This window comes from Dinoponera quadriceps, unplaced genomic scaffold, assembly GCF_001313825.1.
Source record: "Dinoponera quadriceps isolate SergipeBrazil2010 unplaced genomic scaffold, ASM131382v1 scaffold1249, whole genome shotgun sequence".
In the NCBI taxonomy this organism is placed as follows: domain Eukaryota; kingdom Metazoa; phylum Arthropoda; class Insecta; order Hymenoptera; family Formicidae; genus Dinoponera; species Dinoponera quadriceps.
Window position 1 is genome coordinate 305,355 of NW_014555318.1, and position 20,851 is coordinate 326,205.

At 40.8% G+C, this 20,851-nt stretch overlaps 2 protein-coding genes across 6 annotated transcripts in view; one reads left to right on the plus strand and one right to left on the minus strand.

Annotated features, from left to right (window-relative positions):
- LOC106743787 (hemicentin-1) overlaps positions 1-10,585 on the minus strand; it is a 212,769-nt gene extending 202,184 nt beyond the window's left edge. The window contains exon 1 of one of the 5 annotated variants that reach the window (XM_014617979.1): positions 8,397-9,549. In XM_014617979.1, coding sequence (XP_014473465.1) covers positions 8,397-8,499 — 103 coding nt within the window. In that variant the 5' untranslated portion in view covers positions 8,500-9,549. Of the gene's footprint in view, positions 1-8,396 lie in introns of all 5 variants that reach the window. The other 4 variants (XM_014617978.1, XM_014617975.1, XM_014617976.1 and 1 more) reach the window with 4 other exon arrangements.
- An 8,999-nt stretch (positions 10,586-19,584) lies between these two features.
- On the plus strand, positions 19,585-20,459 carry LOC106743786 (inducible metalloproteinase inhibitor protein-like). Its single transcript, XM_014617974.1, has 3 exons — positions 19,585-19,669; positions 19,923-20,035; positions 20,244-20,459. The coding sequence occupies exons 1-3, from the start codon at positions 19,618-19,620 to the stop codon at positions 20,364-20,366; spliced, it is 288 nt and encodes a 95-aa protein (XP_014473460.1). The 5' UTR covers positions 19,585-19,617; the 3' UTR covers positions 20,367-20,459.
- Positions 20,460-20,851: the final 392 nt, after the last annotated feature.

A 20,851-nucleotide genomic window follows, 5' to 3' on the forward strand; every position in this document is an offset into this window, starting at 1 on the left:
TCCCCTCTCTCTCTCTCTCATCATTTTCCACTTCTCCTCTCTCATCCTTCCCTCTCTTTCTCTCTCTCTCTCTCTCCCTTCTCTCTCTCTCTTTCTTTGTTTTTCTCACGGTCAATTTCCGTTGTCTAATTTCGCAATCTTTTTCCTTTCGTTTTATGCTTTTGTACAAATAGTTTAGGGGATATCGGAGGAAATCGGAGCTTATTGTCACACTTTTATATTTATATATTATTTATAATACTGATTAAAAAAAGTATATATAGTTTAAAGTTTCATAATAACATGTACATTTTAATGTAATTACATCCTTTAGCTTAAAAAAAAAATATTATTCTTATACATATTTGTAGACAAAAAGTTATTTAGCTCACAGCAAAATTATATAAATATAACAACTGACACCATATTCAGAGTCGGTTATCACATGTCTTTCTTATATATAACAAAATAGGATGTATAGTTTCTGTTTCAACATTTTTAAAATATTTTACTAGACCAAGACAGATGCGCACTACGTGCGTGCTATTTAGCTAATTACTATTATACGGAAAAATTTCAGTTCATGTAATTAACTAAGCACCAGACTAAAATTTGTTAGCGAGAAAATTATATTTCTGTTACTATGTCAAAACACGTAACTTACACGATGAGAGCCGCGAGTAAACAACGAAGTAAACAACAACCTGCATCGAGATCGAGATTTTGAGACAGCCAATCAGCATCGCGGAAAAGAGGCTTCAATATTTCGATATTCTTCGAAATATCAGTTAACGCTTTCTTTTTAGAGAGAGATTAAAACTAATATATCACATAGTATAGTTTTACCTCTACCTGCTTTCTGTCATGCTTTCGAGCTATATGGCAACCGAAAGCACATCTAAAACTTGAAACCTTTATATCTATGAACATAACTTCTTAATGTAACCGGATATAACTCGACTCTAACAAGATTTAGTTCTAACAAGATACGTATGCCTCTGTGTAAGCGCATGTGTAAGTTACGTCACGTAACTCACGACCTCATTTCAGTCATCTTACTCCAAATGGTTATTTTGAATAATAGAAATTATAATTAATATTTCCAAACTATGTTGCAATAACGAGTAATTAAATACAGCAAAAATGAGCTAAAACTAATATGTTCTAATTATAATGATATTGTTGTCAGTAATTCTAAAATCAATGGAATAATAAAAAGGAGAAATGGGAAAAAGTTTACTCTTACCACGTTCAATTTTTAAAAGGTGTTCGTAAATACCACATGTAATGTGTATTAACCATAAGCCATTTCGTATACCCAATTAATGTGATAGCAGCAATCTTCACTATAGAAAAGAATATGTTCTTTTATTTATTAAGATAATTGTAACATAAAATGAGCTTTTGAAGAATTTGTTGAAATTTCCACCATGTGTAGATTAAAAAATATGATGTTAATTATTAGCGCAATTAGAAAACGATTGACCATTTGGAAGCTAAGATATTAGCAACTAAAGTGACACTTTTTACACATATTTCTTGAGGTTAATGTTCTATTTTTAACTTCTATTTTTAATTTCTTTTTAATTATACTTAGAATTTTAATGAAAAATTACTGTGATATTGAAGACTAGTATAAAGTATACTATACAAAAATTTCAGAATTATTGACCTTTCTTTTGAAAATATAGCTATAGGGAATTTAGAATTTATAATAATATCCACGATATATATGTATATATACTTATATTTATATATATTTAAATATTTATATATCATTTTCTATGTTGTGCACAACTCAACTGACGTATAAATAAAATATTTATAAGAAAAATAAATAATATCCTCGTATTTATAATATTGTGTAATATTGTGTGTATATTTCTCTTAATTTCGCGTCTAAAATTAACATTAATTACTTAGATAATTAAGTAAAATTATAGGAAAACATTTATCTTCAATAAATAATAAACTGGGGCGCCTTAATATTGCCATTAAAAATCCGGCATTCTACGATAGAATTACTTTAAGTGAAATATAAGCTTTGAGACAACTAACCCATGTGACTTCTAGCCCTGGCCACTCTTACTTATCTTTCAATTATGCGTTTATGCAGGTTTAATTTGAATGCATTCATAAAAATTTTGTTAGACAATCGATTTGCTGGAATATTTGATACATTATAAATTGAACTACTTCCGAACGACTACGACCTCATATGTTCCTTCGAGAAGATAAACTGTGGTCTTATCTTGCGAACGAGCGGATACACGATACGTTCGCGACACTGTATATAGAGGGATCGCTATTTCCGGACACCGTTTGTTCACGGTTCGTTGGTCCGCGCGTAGTTATTCCGAATGTCCCGCTACTTTCGCCGGAGTGGACGGTATTTCCGTTAAATATCTTATTAAAGTACGTTCGGAAAAAATTGCGCGGCATTATTACCGGGGGAAATTCGTGCTCGCGCTTACTTTTATGCAAAACTTCCGACGAGAAGTAAGTATTTAGAGATTCAGTCTTTCTCCCCCCTTTCACGGTGTGACTGTGATTAATATCTCCCGACGGTATCCTTTGAATGTAAATTGATAAAACTTTTGCGCCAGTTAACAGAACTTTTGATAGCTACTAGAGATGAAGTCCGGGATGAAATTTGTGACAAACCGTCTCCGACAAAAGAGTCTCCGGTACATTACGGTATTGTGTTCCGCTTGTATCGCTCGGAAGTACCGCTCGCGCGAGATAACGCAATGACGTTGCATTCGCGAGAATATGTGTGTATGTGTATATGTGTGTGTGAGACGATTCCACAGTTTACGCAATTATAAACAAATGGAGGTGTTCCATTACGAGACACTGAAGAGATCGCATCTAATATTAACAGCACGACAATTTGCAAACAGAGACTCTTCTAATTAATTAACCGCACGCTTGACGGCTACGTTCATCGCAGGGCATAAGCTTCGATGCGATAAGAGCGTAAAAACACGAGCATTGCGGCCGAAAACGAGTGGTGCTCGCGCACGGGAGCTTTATTCTCAACTCGCATATTTCTGCGCACTCTCGGCCAAGGTCCATTATCATTTTTAGTAAATGACTTTTATCGCGAATTTCAGAGAGAACCGGGTAAGCACGAGCACGCACACACACACACACACATATATACGCGTGCGTTTCTCACCCGAGTCTGATTATTTTGCAAGCGCGACTCATGACCGGTCAAACGTACCGTGCACTTCTCATTATCGCGCATTTCTTCGCGAACACCGGCGAGATAATTGCTCTTGCGAGACGCTTTTCCGTTTTTCTGAATTCACCCTCCCGTTTTTCGCCGCGGAGCTCGTATATTTTTTATGAAACTTGAAAGTTGGAGCGTATCCTGAAAAAGATATTCGTTGTACTTATGGCCGCCACTAAGCTCGCCAGTTCCCGTGACGGTATGGCGTGTGGGTGTGGTCGTTCAGAAAATATCAGGAAACTTCCATGCATAGAAAATGAAATTTGCATATGTTCATACACGCAGTAATATCACTTTAACATTCCTTTCTGACAATTTCCAGTTACTTCTTCCGAATCGACACGTAATGGAAATTGTCTCTTGTTCCGGGAACGCAACATCCGCGAGTAAAAATTATAACACCAAGCGTGTTTAACAGCAAAGGAAAATGGAACAATCACCGATCGCACGAAATTAACGAAAGTTTCACGTTACCGTGTGCTTATCGCTTATAAAAACACAAATTGATACGGCGCTGTTATTAAAAAAAAGAAAATAAAAGATGTCTGCAATTCGAAACTGGGAAAAACGTTTTCCACGTCTGCAAAGTTGTATGATATAATGTTGCATAAATATGTATGAAAAGCATTGGGCGAATGCATGACCGCAAACACGGAGATGATATTACGATGATAAATCCATTCCATATTCGCTGAATCGGATCGCTCTATTTAGAATAACAGTTTTTGCCGGCTACGTAATAACCGTATACTCATTATTGGAATTACTCCAACAGCATACGCATTAAATATATTCAATTGTAGATGTCTCCCTACGATCGCCGCGTTCTATTTATTTAAAATGCTATAATCGAATTTAATAGTGATGTATATACGCATGATATAATATAATAAAATCCTTATCACGATTTCGACGTAACTGAAACCGGTTTATTTTAGACGTTACAATTTTGATTATTACGTATCATTTAAGCGCAAAGGTTTTTCTCACATTTATGAAGAGAACATATTTATTATTGAATAATTTTCGGGATTCGAATTGATTGATTAAACGATATAATTAAAGATTGAACTGGTTGCGCGCAAGGGGTTAGATTTTTATATTACTGTTAAATTTAATTAGTTCACGATGTTGTGTCTTATAGATTTATCCTCTTCGTTAATTCACGTAAAGGAAAAGCATTAAAATAAACATAACTATAATAAACTAACATATCCATGTTTCTCGGCTGTAAAATATTGAATTCTGTCAGACAAAACATGAATTTTGTTTACTGTGCACAGTAGTTGAAGTGGTATTTTCTGTATGCAATTGCATTTGATTGTGTTATTAGCGTCGTTTGAATTTTCGTTCTGCTGAAATTTTTGTTGAGATTCTTCTTGTGAAAGTCATAGTAACAAACCAGCTGTAAGTAATTTAATTGACAGTTCTATTTAATAATATAAGTTTTGAACTTCTTAAATTACTTTTGATCTTGTACGAATCTCTCTATTCTCTTTTATTGAACCACGCAAGAAAAGTTAAAGTTAGGTTTTCTATAAAACAACATATCTGAGTTTATTGGCCTTTCAATCGATATACCAGAATTTTGTTGTGCATATCACAGAATACGGTTGAAGCTAACGATGATTGATTTTTCTTGCCTTTCTTATTTGTTTGTTTAAGATAGTCGGAAAAATCAGGGGATCTCTTTCCATATAATGAAAAATATATAAGATTAAAGATAACATGTGTAAGGATATATAATAAATGTACGAAATAACGTAATGTAATGCATCAAAATAATGTAATAATATAATTTCAGTGTTTTTATTTTTATTTTTTTTCATAATTACCTATAGGTATCATAGGTATGTCGGTTTTAGCACCTAGTTTTTAGGAGTGTCGGTCCTCAAATGTCTTCAAAAATAGTTATTTGCAAGAAAATACGTAACATTCCGTAGGATTATCATATATTTTGGTAGAAAAGTGTTGCTGGTTTGCATCCGTGCACATACATTTCAATTTTACACCTTCAACACAGGGCTTTAGAGCCCAAAGACAAAACATGCCGGTTTTGGTGTTGTTCCTCTACTTTTGACGCGTTTGGCGAACCTCGACTTTTAATTTTGTATGCCACCGAGCGGCGTACCAAATAATTACCGTAATTCGCGGCGGTCCACACGCTCCTGCATTATCGCTATGCGGATGCGACATATCGCGTTCCAAGTGGTCTGCGCCGCTTTTAGAAAGCTTCTGTTGCACTCGCCTCCCCTGTGCGTTCGCCACATTAGTGCGCGAACGCGCTCCGCGGCCTATCGTATTATATTTGTTAGTTCCTGTGAGCAAGCGGCCACGGATTTAGAACTTCCTTGGGACTTGGCCAACACGTGACGTGCCTCCAGATTACCAGAATTTGAGGTATTTCCGACGTAATTGCGCGCACGACGTGCGAGTAGTACGGCATGATCTTATGTAACGCATTTAAGGCTTTATTTCAAGGCAACATCAGGAAATAGCGCCGTAAACTAATTTCGCTAAAGTGTTTGCCAAGTTTTACGGCATTGTGTTCAAAGGGTTATTAGATAAGCTTGACATACCTTATATATCACATCGCCGGCGAGTTGTTCGATCCGGTTATAGGAATACTTTCCGTGCGAGGAGTTAATTGCAAATAATTCAATAATCGCTCCTGATAAGACACTCCCCCGTGAGATTAGTGGTTCGTTATTCGCCTAGCCCGAGAAGAAGAAGTTTCCGTATTATTTCCCTCCCGATTTTGCTCATGGTTTAATATTCGGCGCGTACAACTCTTCCCTAAACGCATCTCAGCGACAGGCGCATTAGTTCGAAACAGTTTCGTGCGACGAAAGTTACGGGACTAACGCCGCGAAATGGCGTTAAGTGATTTTCAGGACGTCGTTTATATGCAAAGATACACATCGCTGACCAAAACTAACTAGCGGTTGGATTTATAAATTTTTTTCGCGCTCGAGATAACATCTATATACGCGCCGTATAATAACACAGATAGGGTCAGCGTAAATTTATTCTCGACGGGTGTATTTAAAGAGCTCGCTCGCACACTGCACAACGTGTAATATATCGACGTGCCGGCTGCGTATCGCTATTTTTAAGCGGTGACAGCGCTTTTCCACCGCGCGCGCGCGCGCGCATACTACGCGAAAAGTGAAATTTTTAACGCGGCTCACTTGACAAGTTATTCCAAAGCCGATTGTAAACGGTGCCGCAGCGCCGGAACGGCGTGTAGCTGCTGCGAGACCGCGATTTCAGTGTCACAAATGCGTCCACCGTCGCGTCTCGGCGGCGCGCATAAATTACACGTAGATTCGCGGCTAACATCAGCGGGTTCGGAAACAACGCGAGCAACCGGAGCGGTTCGCCGCTTTAAAACCGGCAAAAAGGGGCGGGGGAGAGGCTGGGCGCCGGCGATATCCAACTATCGTCTCGGAGATCCGCAAATAATTCCGAGCGCCGACGCGAATAATAGTGACTTCTGCGCAAGATCTCGCCGAGGAATGGCATATCTCGCTCGTAAAGGGTAATCGATATTCGCGAAAACCGTGATCTCAATCCGCGCGCCGCCTTCCTCCGGATGCTAGGCACTCGCGACGATCTCCTCTCGTGCGACGGATATATCCACCACCGATTGTGGTATGCGAAAGCACTTTTTGTTCCGCTTCGCAGTATCGGGATTCGCGACGAAGCGCGATCAAACGGCCTTTCCACACGCGATACGGGAGTTCGATGACAAGTGCGCGCGGGCGCGCGTGTATCGAATAACGGCGTACTCGAGAATACCGCTCTGCGTGTGCGCATGTGTATGTATGTGTGTGTGTGTGTGTGTGTTGGTACTGAGTGTAGATTATATGTGTCCGCGTGTTCGTACGTGCGCGCGTGCGGCTTGAATTTTTCCCGCAGCCCCTCAAGATGTGCTGATACCGCGCGCGTCCGTTTCTTTCCCTTTCATCTGATTTTCAATGGCCGTGCATACATCCGGGGGCTGTGCGGCGGCGGGTATTATTCCACGGCCTTGAACACGCGAGGCCCGCGCAGTTTACGTTATGACCCGCGGAAGCTCGCTCTCTCTCTCTCTCTCGTGCGCGCGCGAGCGAGCGTTCGTGCAACATTAAAATCTCGTTTCGCTGAATCGCAGGTGGGACAGCGGCGGCGCTCTTCCGCAGGGGAAATTATACTTGGGCATAAAAGCGTTTTTCTCCGTGTTCCCCCCGCACGCGCTGTGGGCATTATTGTTTTCCCAGTCCGCGGCCCGCTTCTTCCACTGGGCTTTTCAACCCTTTGGGGAGGCATTAAGGACCCCAACACTGCTCCCGCACTCCGGCTCGTTGTATATTTTCCACCGCCCTGTGATTCTAGGTTATTTTCTCGTGCACTTTTGACGTCACGTTATATATGAGAGTGTCGACTTCCTTTTGTACTTTTGCCTCCCTCCTCTCGCAGCGCGAGATGGTTTTAAATATTGAGGGGTGTTCTCTCTCTCTCTCTCTCTCTCTCTCTCTCCGCAAGAGTAACGAAAATCAATAACGGTGTATCGCGTGAATAAATATTTGTGGGAGTATTTAAACATTGTAGCTGCGTCATAGTCGCGTACAGAACGATTGCGCTTCCCCTTTTCTTCCCGTTGTTACTTCATCATTATATATATCGGGAAGTATTCATAGACGCGACGGGGCCTTGCCTTTCGGCTGATCGAAAATGTGTCGCTCAGAGTGACTAAGAGAGCGACCAAGAAAGCTCCGCTCCGCGAACCAGCATCATTGCCGTTTACATTCGTTTATTTATGGACGTCGGAGCGATTTTCAGACCGATTCGATCGAGTAGATCTCGGAGCGGAGTTTATTTTCGTGTTGTGACCGACGTGTCCCTCTGCTACGTCATCACACCACGAACGGGGAAAGCCGTTATAGTAAGGTTTTCAGCACAAACGCGACTTTTCCTCCCTTACGTTCCCCTTCCAAATACCGCATGCCGATTTTGTGTCTGCGCGCGCGTTCCTGCGTGTCGTTCAGACGAACACATATCACCCACGCGATAAATCACACTCGCGCACACACACACGCAAGCGCTGGCGCGCGCGCGCGCCCGTAGGGTTGGGGAACTCCGATTATTCCCGGTTTATTCGCGGAGCAATCTCGGGCGCAAGATTACAATGACTCACCTTCGGCTGCACGTAGTACGGTTCCGCCGAGTAGCAGCAGCAGGATCGTCGCGGACGCTCGCATTTCCATAGTCCTGCGGAGGGGATCCTGCCCCGGGTGCATGATCGAAGGGAGATCCACCTGGGATGCCGGGATGCGACGGATTTAAAATTTCCTAGCGCACCACATTCATCAAGAGCACCGCGCGACAACGACGACGACGTTCCGGATAAAGCCACAGTAATTCACAATCGCGGTCGAATCAACGGAACTGGCGGGAACTCGTTGTCTCTCATCGCAGCCGCGGAGCCGATCTCACTGCTTCCTGTCGATCCGCGAGATCACCATCCGCCGCACTCTGCGCCGGCTCGCGATGAAGAGGACGCGGGGGAAGTCGGATGAAGGGGGCAAGAACGCGAACAGCACAACCACCGCTTCCGGGGGAGCAGACCGACTGAAGAAGACTGGCAGGAAGAACGTGAAGGGAGCACGTGCGCGCTCGATAAGCGGCGGAATCACCGCGGCTCCAGGGCGTCGACAACTCCGACACGGCGGGTTCCCAGTGGGTGATCTCCACGACGAGGACCCCGACCGAGGAAGAAGACCGTGTCGTGATTTACGCGGGACGCGATCTCCCCCTCTCTCTCTCTCTCTCTTCCGGCCGCTGGTGAGAGGAAGTCGGAGAGGAGGTCGCCGACGAGGTGGCTGGTGAACGAGCAACCGAGCCTGAGACAGAGTCGCGAGCGACTGGCAAGCCTCGAGGCGAGGTGGAGCGACGGAGGCGAATCGTGCGCTTACCCGAAACTAAGCGATTCGCGGCCGACGGCGCGGCGCGCACCTGTCGTTCCGCGGGTCGCTGCGCATGTCCCTAGGAGGGAAGCCGACAACCGGCTGCCAGAGCAGCTCGTCCGTCCTGCGGGGACGCGAGGGTGGCTGCAGGTGGGAGAGACGGGTGCGAGGGAAGCTCGATGGGCGGCTGTGTGCTGCGGACTGAGAAGGACTCGAACAGGCGGAAAGAAGGGAGCGCGATCTCCGCGGAGACGGAAGGTGTTGCTGCGTGAATGCCAAATGAAGATTTTCCGCGCGATCCCCCGGAATCCTCCGCTTCAAGTTCGGAGCCACCTTCCGGAGCGGTCCCTCGCTCGACTCCGCGTCTGATTGACACCGACTTTCGGGTAGGTCGCGCCCGTTCCTGAGTCGTCGCTCTTGCTGCGAGGCGAGCGATGTATTATATATAGGCCGAGATTGCCGTGTTTACGATGTATCGCGCTGGACGTGCCACGTGTTTCTGTCTTAACGGCTGGACATGCATCTTTAATATCGGAACGGCAGTCACATGGGATAGCGTAACACGGATGTTCGCGTGACTCTCGTGGTGTCGCGCTGTCTGCGAATCGTGAATTTAACGTAAAAAGCCGCCGGCGGAACGGTGAGGATTTGGAAGTTATCGAATGCTTCAGCTCGACGCGGGACTTCGAGCGAACGGTGCGCTCGCGAATATAACGCTTATAAAGAGAAACTTTAAATAAGGATCTAATACCCCGAGGAAGATCCCGTTGTCAGCTGCGAGCTATATTTTTCAACTGCAGCGAAAGCGATGTATAGGTTGCTTTTTAAAACAGTACCGCGCTTTTAAAACTTTCAGTGAGATGCGGCAAATATATCACATCGGAAGCGGCTTGAGAAAGATCGGGAATTGTCGTCGTCTGAAGCTGTCCAGAACCTCGATTAAAATTTTTTCTCTCCGAAAGCGTTCTCGTGTCATCGGGAGAACAAGTGTGTTGCAAAATCGCGAAGAAGGGACGCGTATTAATTTATCTTTCTGCAAATATTTATTATTAGCGATCTGGATGTTCTGTTAGTCTTTAAATATTATTTCATTCAATTTACTCTACGTGTTCGAAATTTAATCTCCTCAGAGGGAAAGAACTGACCAAATAGTCATACAGTTACTTTGCGTTTATCCTATGACAAAAAACGCAGCTTGAGTCAAAAATAAAAGAGGTTAAGCCGCTAAAAACACTGCCATAAACACTGTCTTGTGGTTCATTACTTCCCTTTTGGTCAACATTCTGCCTTGAATTTATTGTTTTTCACGTTTTCGTAATTTCCCGAAGTATATTCGGAATATAAGGGAACGTATTAAAAACCATCGTTATTTTATTAAGAGATTAGTGAGAGTAATATACTAAAAATTATTTTCAATGAAAAAATTAAAAATTTACACGTGTATATAATAAGAGTAACATGAAGTTTGATTTCGTTTGATCAAAGAGAGGAATATTTTCGCGAAATAACAGCTAGAATATGTAATCATTTTCGTACCTTCATTCTTTTCGTATTCGACAGAGATTTAATAAGGGCTATTAACCTGATCAACATAGAGATAATGGAAGCTGAGATAATATATGTTTGGATAGCTGCATTGTTACTTTGACCCTCCTATTCCAGCGTATGCTTATTTACGTGTGATACATGTGTATATGATTAAATATCCCAAACAGACAACATATACAGTCTATTTGATTACTCATGTCATAAAAATAACAATGTTTATAAAACATAATTTCAAGGATAAATTTTCGGAATTGATATTCAAATATTTTAGCCATGAGTTCTCAGTTAATATAGCAAACGATAAAATATGATATTTCTATAATGAATAATTCAATCTTTCAATTATTGTTTTTATACGGGCTAATTTAAAATAAACGTAAAATTAATTTATCCTTTTATTAATCTATTTTTGCGGCAGTATGTAGGTGCGTATACACGAAAGTATATTTAATTTAAAAATAATATGCACTACCTGCATAGTTGGAAAAGTAAAATATCAAACGCCACCTAATGTGCGCTGCCTTGTCAGATTATAAACAAAATTTGCCATACGTATAAAATATAATTTTTTTTATAAAAAAAATCTTCTGAATTCCCACGGTGCTTTAATATTCCCGAGGTCCTCGAATTTACCTTTCTCGATAATACAAATTGCTTCATTAAAGAAACGACATGTCTCGCAGTATCCCACCGATCGACGTATTAATCAAATGACAAAAGGTGCAACCAATCGGATCGGTAAACGTACTATCTTATTTATACATGATTAAACATATTGATTTTAAACAATGTCTGCGCATTAGGTTGTGCGTCTGCGTACGAATTGGATTTAAATTCGGCCTTTTACGCGAGAATTAGGTGAAACTCTCGCGCGTATTACACATGTGTGAGGATTGTGCGAGGATACATTTCTGACCTGAATACAATAGTATACATGCTTCGTATGTTTCATGTGCTCAGTTTGTGATGTATGTGCGCGTTTATGTATATATATATGGCACGTTTTACGACACTGAAAAATATTGTTAAAGCAAAAGAAGATCGGACTCCACCTACACACATAAAAGTGCATCCAGCCGTGGACACTCTCTTTCTGGGCTGTTGCGCAAAATAGCGTCTGCGCTCATGCAACACTAACTGCTCTCTGTATTTCAAATGCTTTCAGGGGAGTGTATAAAATGTTGAGATATTGTTTGAAAACGTTGAAAATCCAAAACGAAGATGTTTTCTTTTTTCACACTCGATGCAAAACAAAGCATAAAATGTTGATCTCTGTGCGTGTTTGTAAAATAAAAGGTAGTACTCTTGATGGCTTAAGTGTACTTTGAATGAATGTTTCTATATACAAGTTTAGCGTAAGGAAGGGGTGAAAATATAAAAGTTCCTTTCACAGGATATATTTAGTATCTAACGGTGACATTTTAAATCGATCGTGCATGCTGCTGACATGCAGAAGTAATTATTTTGTTTTTGTAAATTCTACGACATTAAATTTAACTCCCGGCGTTAAATTTAAGCGCGGTAAAATATAAAGACAAATCCGATATTGGTTAAGAGAATACAGGAGACCCGAACGTGGAAACGTGTCGGCACTCGTATAACAACATCAGAATATGTTATTGACAATCGGTGTTTTTCACGAAGTCTGTTTATTATCTACATTTTGATACGCGTTTCACACTCGTATTCTGTGCACGTCCGTACAGGAGACACGTTTGACAATAAATCGAATCTGTAAACAGGATTTTATTTCTATACTATTAATTCCCTTTGTAATTTGCGCGGACGAGTGCAGTATAAAAATATCGATAATCACGTTATCTTCCCCGGGCCGCAATTTGAAAAACCGCTATTTTCAGGAAGGCACTGTTTAATATTAATATTAATATTAATATCGCGGATTAACTACTTTTCGAACGTGACCTACATTCCCGTCTTCCATGTTGTTTCTGTAATTTTGAATACATTCAAATGGCCAACTGTGAAGGTATTTTAAGGGTCGAGAATCTCTCATAATGCAGGTCGAACGAAATTACGTCATCCTGCCGCGCGAAGAATCGCCTTAAGCCGATACAGATACCCTCTTGTTTTGCTGTAACAGAAAAATCATAGCGTAAGATATTTTTGGCACACGAAACAGATACAAGAAGAAGCGGGCCAATCATGACAAACACGTGCCAGGGTAGCGACTTCCAAACCCGCCAATCTTGTCGTTCCTTTTATCGTTCCATTTTCCACTTCTTTCTAGACTTTATATAAAGGGTTCCTCGAACGTGCACGCGGCACAACAGTACTTATATCCCCGCCGCGCGCGTGAGACTTCCAACTATTTCATCATAACTCTCCGTGTGAACACGCAGGATGTCCGGCAATTGCGTCCGGATAGTTTGTGGACAAACTTTCAATAGTCGAGCCGGCGTCCTAGCTCAATCTTTTCAGACAAACCGAAACAAGTTTGAATATGCAAGACGCGACACACACACACACACATCATCGTACTAACCGTTAATGAGTCACGTTCAATTTGCTGCTTGGCGAACGATTGCCGTGCATAATAATTGTTACGCGTTGTCATAACAATGTACATGTACGTTAATCGGAGCAGTGTTTGCCGATATCGGATCTCTTCCAACGTTGCCTTAAAAGTTTTATTAATACTCGATGTAAAAGCATAGCCGAGGAGGATATTCCGTTTTTATGCTGCCTCACTTCTCTTTATTCACAGGGCCGAGCTAAAAAGTAACGAAACTATGTTCCAAAATAGTTTGGCCCCGGTCCGTTGGCAATGTCTAGAGTGTTTCCGCTGTTCGCCTTCGGTTAAAAACGACAGCATTCACGGTCGAATGACAGAATTCGTAGGAAGAGCGAGCACGCCCGCCGCGTATTTTATTCGCGACACGCGCGCAATATAAGAATTTTACTCGCCGGCATGCATACCGCGTCAGTCGCGTTTAAAATATGTGTCATGCGAGCGACACATTCGACAAGTGCCAGTCGATACATCAATATCTTGCAGGTTACTTTAATAGATTCGTCGGACATCGCGTTCCACTTTAAATGACGCGGTTTCCCGATCCGTGATCCTCCAGGTGGATCCTCCGTCCTCGACTGAAAGTAATCCGTCGGCGTATGAAGCGAACGGCGAAGAATAATTTCGATTACGTTCGCCTCGGCTCGGAGATAACGGCGCGCGTTCGCTCGCTCGCTACACACACGTCGAACCATAAGACGTCGGGGAACGATAATCTCGCCGAGATTACTTTCATAATAATTAATCAAGCGACTTGGAGTGAACAAGGTACATATATCACGGCGTCGGTCTCCCTCTTTCGGTCGGATGCAATCTTATCGGGCTTCCCGTTTTTCACCGCGGGCAGAAAGATTCCATCGAAATACTGTAGCTGGAGATGTCGACCGTAATCTTTCGAACCCGTGGTGATCCTTAGGGATTGGACGAAGGTAGTATTGGTGCAATTGTCGTCACCATAGCGAAGAAATTCTCCTGAAAATGCTCCAATATTCCGAACCTGCCTGCGGCACGACCGTTGATAAAGAAAGAGGGGAAAAAAGAGATAGAAGGTAAAAAAAAAAAAGAAGGCATCGAATTGTTCAGCCGTGATAATTCGAATTATCAACAGCATAATGCGGCTTACGCGTGTAATTTACATCCGTTCGTCGAATGTATATGTCACACTGCGCGGCCCGCGTGTGTTTATTCGTCGTACAATTATCGGCAAAATTGGAGCGTGCGGGACGCCCAGCGCAAAAATTGCAAACAATTAGTGGCGCGATATTTTTGCGCCGGGGAACGTTTTTCCTCTGGGATTATTTAAACCGACCCTCGCATCTGAGACCTCCGATTTGATCGGAAAATTAAAAAAAAGAAAATTACTTCGGCGAATTAAGCACCGTGGAAGGAAATGCGCGCACGGAAAAAGCATTGAGTAAGTAGCCCCGATAAGGACGTTTAACATTGTCTTTTAATGTTCTCCTCCAGTTTGAACGACGGTAATAGTATAGCGTGTGCGCCGCTTTCGTGACCCGCTCCCTAATGCTATCTTATTCTCCGCCACACGCTTGCGTGACACTGTCGCATAATCCATTAAATATTATACGGAACCTGGATGCAAATAATTTGCGCCAAATGTGCGGTAATCTCTGGCGAAAATATTCACTTCGGAAAAGCTTAAAGAAAGTCCCACGCTATCGTTACGACGCACTGATTTGCCGCGTTGTGTTTACTGCGGCACTATAAATCCGAGTAACTTTACCTTCAGCCCGTTACCTCATTTCACTATGAGAGATGTGCGTCCTTTTTTCTCTCTCCCTCTCTCTCTCTCTTTCTTTCTTTCACCGTAGTATACATTGTAAAAAAGCGACCGTCGACCTTATGACGGGATAAAGTAATCGGTCTTCGCGATATGCTATTTGACTGACTCGATTTGTTCCCGTATACGAACACATTCTAGAACGGGATTTTATTTGCCCGAGTTAGCCTAGCGGTATCGATCTTAAGTAAGTGATTTGCGGGATAAAGGCAGAAGGCAAAATGATTCTTCATCCTCGGCGGACACGGGTGGGAAGCAATGACGAGAACGAACGAGGGGGAACATTGGACAATGAGGGTTGGACACTCCGCTTGTCTCTGTCGTGGCAGCCTATCCCCTGGAATCGTCAGCTTTTGTCCACCTGAATCAGTCAGCTAACAAGTTTCTACCCTCTTAACCATTCACGCGACCGATTCGATGGAGTTGCGAAAAAAGCCCGAGCGTCAGCTCTATTCCCCGGACGCAGCTGTGCGCGCGCGCGAAAGAAAGTTTGTATTAAGCATACCTTATCCGCGAAATTCATGAAAATCGGAATTTTTTTCAAAACTCCCGCGACATCGTGAATATGCCGTACGGCGGTAACGCGGCTCGCGCGCACACGTTAAATCGTACGCACGGTGAAATCACTGCGAATGCGGTGAAATCGCCTACGCGCGAGAGAAGCGTGAGATCTATGGACGTTAGCGAAATTATAAGCACGTTGCTGGTCATGGAATTGCTGATACGCCGCAATGGATGAAAAATGCAAAATGCAAGTGGAACGTGTCATGCCATTATTTGATCCGAATGCTCGTAGGGAGTTTCTTTTTCAAGAGTATGGCGCCGGAGTTCTTGTGATAGTAGGAAGAATTTAATATCAGCGCGTCCCAGTTCGCTAAAGCCGAAGCGAGTACTTTTTACGTAAGGATTATTCGCTCATACAGGACGTCCCGGAACTATCGTACAATTGAGCGGACGTATCCTGTGAAACTTTTAGTACGCGCGCGCGAGCTGAATTTAACGCAGAAAATGTACAATCGAAAATACGCGCGTCGCTGATGAAGTCGTCGATATTTTTTTTTTTATGAGTCGTATAAACGGTCCTTGTTGTCGAAGGATGCAGCGGTCTTCCTATGCACATAGATCACACGTCGAACGATGTACTATAAAAATGTACGCGCAAAAACATATTTCCGTCGAGCTGTTTGTGAGCCGTAATTTAACGTCGATTCGACCGACGGCTCCCGAGACTGTCGCTGAGAGCAAAATCAACGGGACTAAACGTTACGGCTGCGTCTCGGAGATCTCTCGAATGACGACAATGGTGCACCTGACGAGCGATATTCGAGAGATAGAAACGGACGACAGTGAAGAGTATATTTTAGATTGCCTGTATGTTTTTATATTCGTTGCGATATTATTCTCTGTTCCGTATTTTCTATATTTCCAAAAGCAAAATGGATCAAAAATAATAATCGCACAATATTTGCTTCGGCTGCCTCGCCGTTTATACACGCTTCGTGTTTTTCTGTCTTTCCTTTCGTTTTTTTAATCGTGAGCGATATAAATTTTAAAACCGTAGTAACACTTTATCAGTGGGCGATGTGGAAATTATTTCCCTGCGATTGCTCGCGATTTCTACACTATCGATGCATCGTGATCGGTTTCAAAGTCGCTATTAAATTGTTCGAAAAATCTGCGTACAGGGACATCGAGTAGCATGAAAACTGGAATACGGTGGGTGTAAATGAACACTTAGCATGTACGAAAGAGAGCTTTTATTTACCGTACATAACGTACACATAATCCTACCTATGCTCAAGTGTTTTAGGGCGGCAGGTAGAGAAGGCACCAGTAAAGCCGCTCGCTGCACCAAAATCAGATTACCACGCCGCGGGGTAGAAACTGCTCCGAGGCTGCGATTGCTTTCGAATTCGGGTACTAGCGGGTGGACAAGCGAGAAAGTGCTTGCGGAGATATCCATTCGTAGTAAGCTCTCGTACAGAAACTTTATACTCCGCTATTATACAAGGCAAACATGGTGCGAGAGCAAGTTGCCCGGGAAAATCTGTCCGGGAGAATTACGATCGTGTTCGAGATTCGCTTGCGCGCCGTTCGAATAAAGCGTGCGCATTTTTCCTTTTCCCTTTTTTCTCCTTTTTTTATACACTCTCTCGAATTCTTTGGCAACCGGAGACTTCATGTCGGACTTGAATTGCGAGCGCGACGCTATTTCCTCTTAATCATTATAATCGGACGGGAGCGGTTCGTGAAATAATTTCCTTGGTGTTCATCCTGTCCGTTACACGGTTTCATTGTTATATGATTGTATAGGAAACGGACACGCGATTCGTGCCATTATCTTAATAAAATATGCTTATTATAGTTTAACCACGATTACTTCTGCTCCACGTATTTCATTCTACTCACTCTGTCACGGGGTAATTAATACACGAGACCGTAATATCGCGATGTTCATGATGATATCACTTGTTTCTGATTTATCGTATTACGCTTTGATGTCTCATTTTTGTTTATTTTATATAACGAGGCCAATATAGACGCGCGTTACGCGAGCGCGCTATTTGGCTTGTTATTGTTATACGGAAAAAATCTCAGTTCATGTAACTAAATAAGCATCAGATTCTAATATTGACGAGAAAATGATATCTTTTTCCATCAACTTACGTAATGACAGTCGTAAGTGACGACTCGCATCGAAATCGAGATTCCGAAATCGCCAATTAACTTTGCGGAAAAACGGCAATAACTCTTGCATGTCTTCTTTTAGAGTGGAAACAGTTGCATATTTACAAATTAAAGTTGAACGGTTGGTATAGCTGCAAACAGTATGACGTTGCCATCTGGTGCAAACTATGCATAGTTGAGAGGACCTGTGATGGATATTAGTACACATGATAGATAAAATTGTCTACCTTGGAAATTAAGAAATTAATTTCTATAGTAATCTTTGCTAGAGTTATTTATAATTTCATATTTCTCCGTTAAGGAGATATTTCAAATTGTTTAAATCTATTTTATGGTTCTTATTTTATTTATATATACGATAGCGAGGATCGAGTATAATTGAGTATACAAAATAGTACAGGTATGCTAAGTAGAAAATTTATTAAAAAAGTTTACAAATAAAATATATTAAAAATTTATTCTGTAAATTTTTAAAAAATGTTCTTATCCGCAGAGTAGTAAAAACTTACCTTACGCTGTACAGGAAGAACTTTACTGGGAAAAAAGTGAATAGATCCCGTTAACCATCCGTCGTTAAAAGTTGTACTAGGTACATATATCGGTACATGTGTTCGCAGTCGGTAATTTTAAGAAACTTCATTAAGCATGTTCAAAATTCTAATTGAAGTCGTTAATGTTATCATGCTCATCATGTGAGCCGAGCATGATGCGGCAAACGATCTCTAAACAATAACACGCGGATTACTAACCAACAACAACATAAGTAAACATGAAGCACGCGTGTCTCATCACGTGTTCGGGTAGAAGAACACCGAATTGTCACATCGTATCAAAAACATGATCGAAAAGGCTTCGTCCGATCGAAGGTCGATCAATCTATTCGTTCCGCTAAAAAAAAAACAAAAAAACCGCGTTATGCATAATGTTTGTCATACCAATATCTCGTAATTTGAAGTAACATTTGGATTAGAACGTTATTGCTACGTATTGCTAAGAAAGTGTACATTTAATTTTTTTATAATGCCTGAAACGATTAGCAGACATTAACATTAAATAAGCTGTAATTTTATAGAAAGAGTTTTAAAGGTTGAGAGCTTAATGCAAGAACAAATAATTACATATAAAATAATCTGTTGCCATGCAGAATATACATTAATCCTATAAGGAATTATTCTTTTAGTAAACAGCGGGACATACCCGTTGACGTAAGAATTAATTCCAACCTTGGCGTTTAATGTGTTCGAGCAGTGTGAATACACGCATATGTAATTTGCCAATCGAAATGGCTGATAACGATTTATGCGACGTGTTCATTGTATGCATCTGCTGAATATGAATTTGCAAAAATAAATAGTAGCCAGATGACTACTTTGTGATGCACAGCGATCCTCTAATTGTATATAATTACTTTAAAATGTTTATGTAACGGTATAAAGAAAATCATGATATGTCAGCTGAATAATAGTTGACTTGGACTTCCCCAGATATTCTCAAGTAAAGCAATGCTTATAATAGCTGAACAAACCGCTTCACGAATAGGAAAAAGAAATATTATAACACATTCGTCGTCGTTGTCGTTTATCCAAACAGCAGGTGTAAAATTATTTTCGCTGCATTTACGGAGAAAAAGACAGAAAGAAACAAGTGAAAGAAGAAGAAAGTAGAGAGAGAAGAGAAAACGTTTGTATAAATAATAATAAACCTGTAGAAAATTATAATTTCACGCAAAAGAATTTCTGAACGCTCACTCACGTTTAGGAAGATATAATTATCATATCTTATCGACGGTATTCCCAACAAGCTGTATATATAAGGACTCGAGGCTACGACTCGTATCAGTTGTGGATTGTGTCAAGTGGCGAATTATACGGTCAAAAGATCCATCGTCATGTCTCGAGCAACAATTGTGTTATTTGTAGCATTAACAATATTTTTTACAAGTAAATATATATTTATTTTGTAAAATCACTTAATTGTAAAAAATATATCGTGAACACAGCATTTTTTATTTTAAATATTGTTTTTTCTATCTTTTCAAGTGATCTGTTAAGAGAATTTGAAAGAAATTATATAGTAACGCATTACCGTTTGTATGAAACATTATACTTATGCATATTCATTAAACGTCTTTCGTGTTATTTTTATCAATAAGAAGTAATAATAATACACAATAACTCACTTAGATACTTATAGATATATTTGCTGAAAAGCTTATTTGTGATCGCAAAAACGAAGAGTATGATTGCGGATCGGCCTGTCAAACAACTTGCTGTAACTTAGGCCAAACTTGCAAGATAATAAACATTGTAAGTATATAAATGCTTTCTATTTATTGTTTTATTTCTAAAATTCTCTTTAGAAAATTATCTATAATTTATATATATAAGTATATAGATCTATAATTTTTAATAAATGAATAAATCAACGTATTCAAAAAGAAAAATTAATTGATAACGGGCTGAAATGTTATTGCAATATTTTTATTTTTTCTTACTTTTATTATTTTTCTTTCAGACATGTAATAACGCTTGTTACTGCAAGAAAGGATACGCGAGACGCGGTGGCGATGACGGTCCATGCATCCCCATACATGAATGTTCTCACGAAACGTGTACATCGCATGATGAAAAGAAGTAAATTGCAGAACTGATTCTATCGGTTAATTAATTTTTGTTTCTATATATTTATTTGATCAAAAACTGTCTCAATTAATAACGTGCCTCCGTTTTATCTTGCTCAAATATATGAATTTTTATGAAATATATTTCACGCAAATAAAATTTTTCAAAAAAAGCTATTTTTAAAAGTAAGCCTTTTTTCTTTACACAAAGTCTGGCCTACCGCTTCCTGCGCACTTATACAAATTAATTCAGGTTTGCACGTTTCCTTCGATTTCGCTGACTGCCATCTCCATTCCACTCTTTTCATAGCATCTAAGTTCCTCAGAGACGCTCAATCTTAGGAATAGTATTAGTTAGAAGTCGTACAAAGATTTAATGAGTGTTATCCCGCGCGTTCATTGTTTAGAGAAGTTGTTGTTGTTGTGATTATTATTATTATTATTATTATTATTATATTAAATATAGCAGATAAAATTTTCTAATCACGGAAAATCCCCCCCC

Excerpts from the sequence above, each read along its gene's own strand:
- LOC106743786 (XM_014617974.1), top strand. The coding sequence starts at position 19,618 with ATGTCTCGAGCAACAATTGTGTTATTTGTAGCATTAACAATATTTTTT. Across the intron at positions 19,670-19,922 it reads ATTAACAATATTTTTTACAA|ATATATTTGCTGAAAAGCTT; the intron begins GTAAATATATAT and ends AGATACTTATAG. Across the intron at positions 20,036-20,243 it reads CTTGCAAGATAATAAACATT|ACATGTAATAACGCTTGTTA; the intron begins GTAAGTATATAA and ends TTTTTCTTTCAG.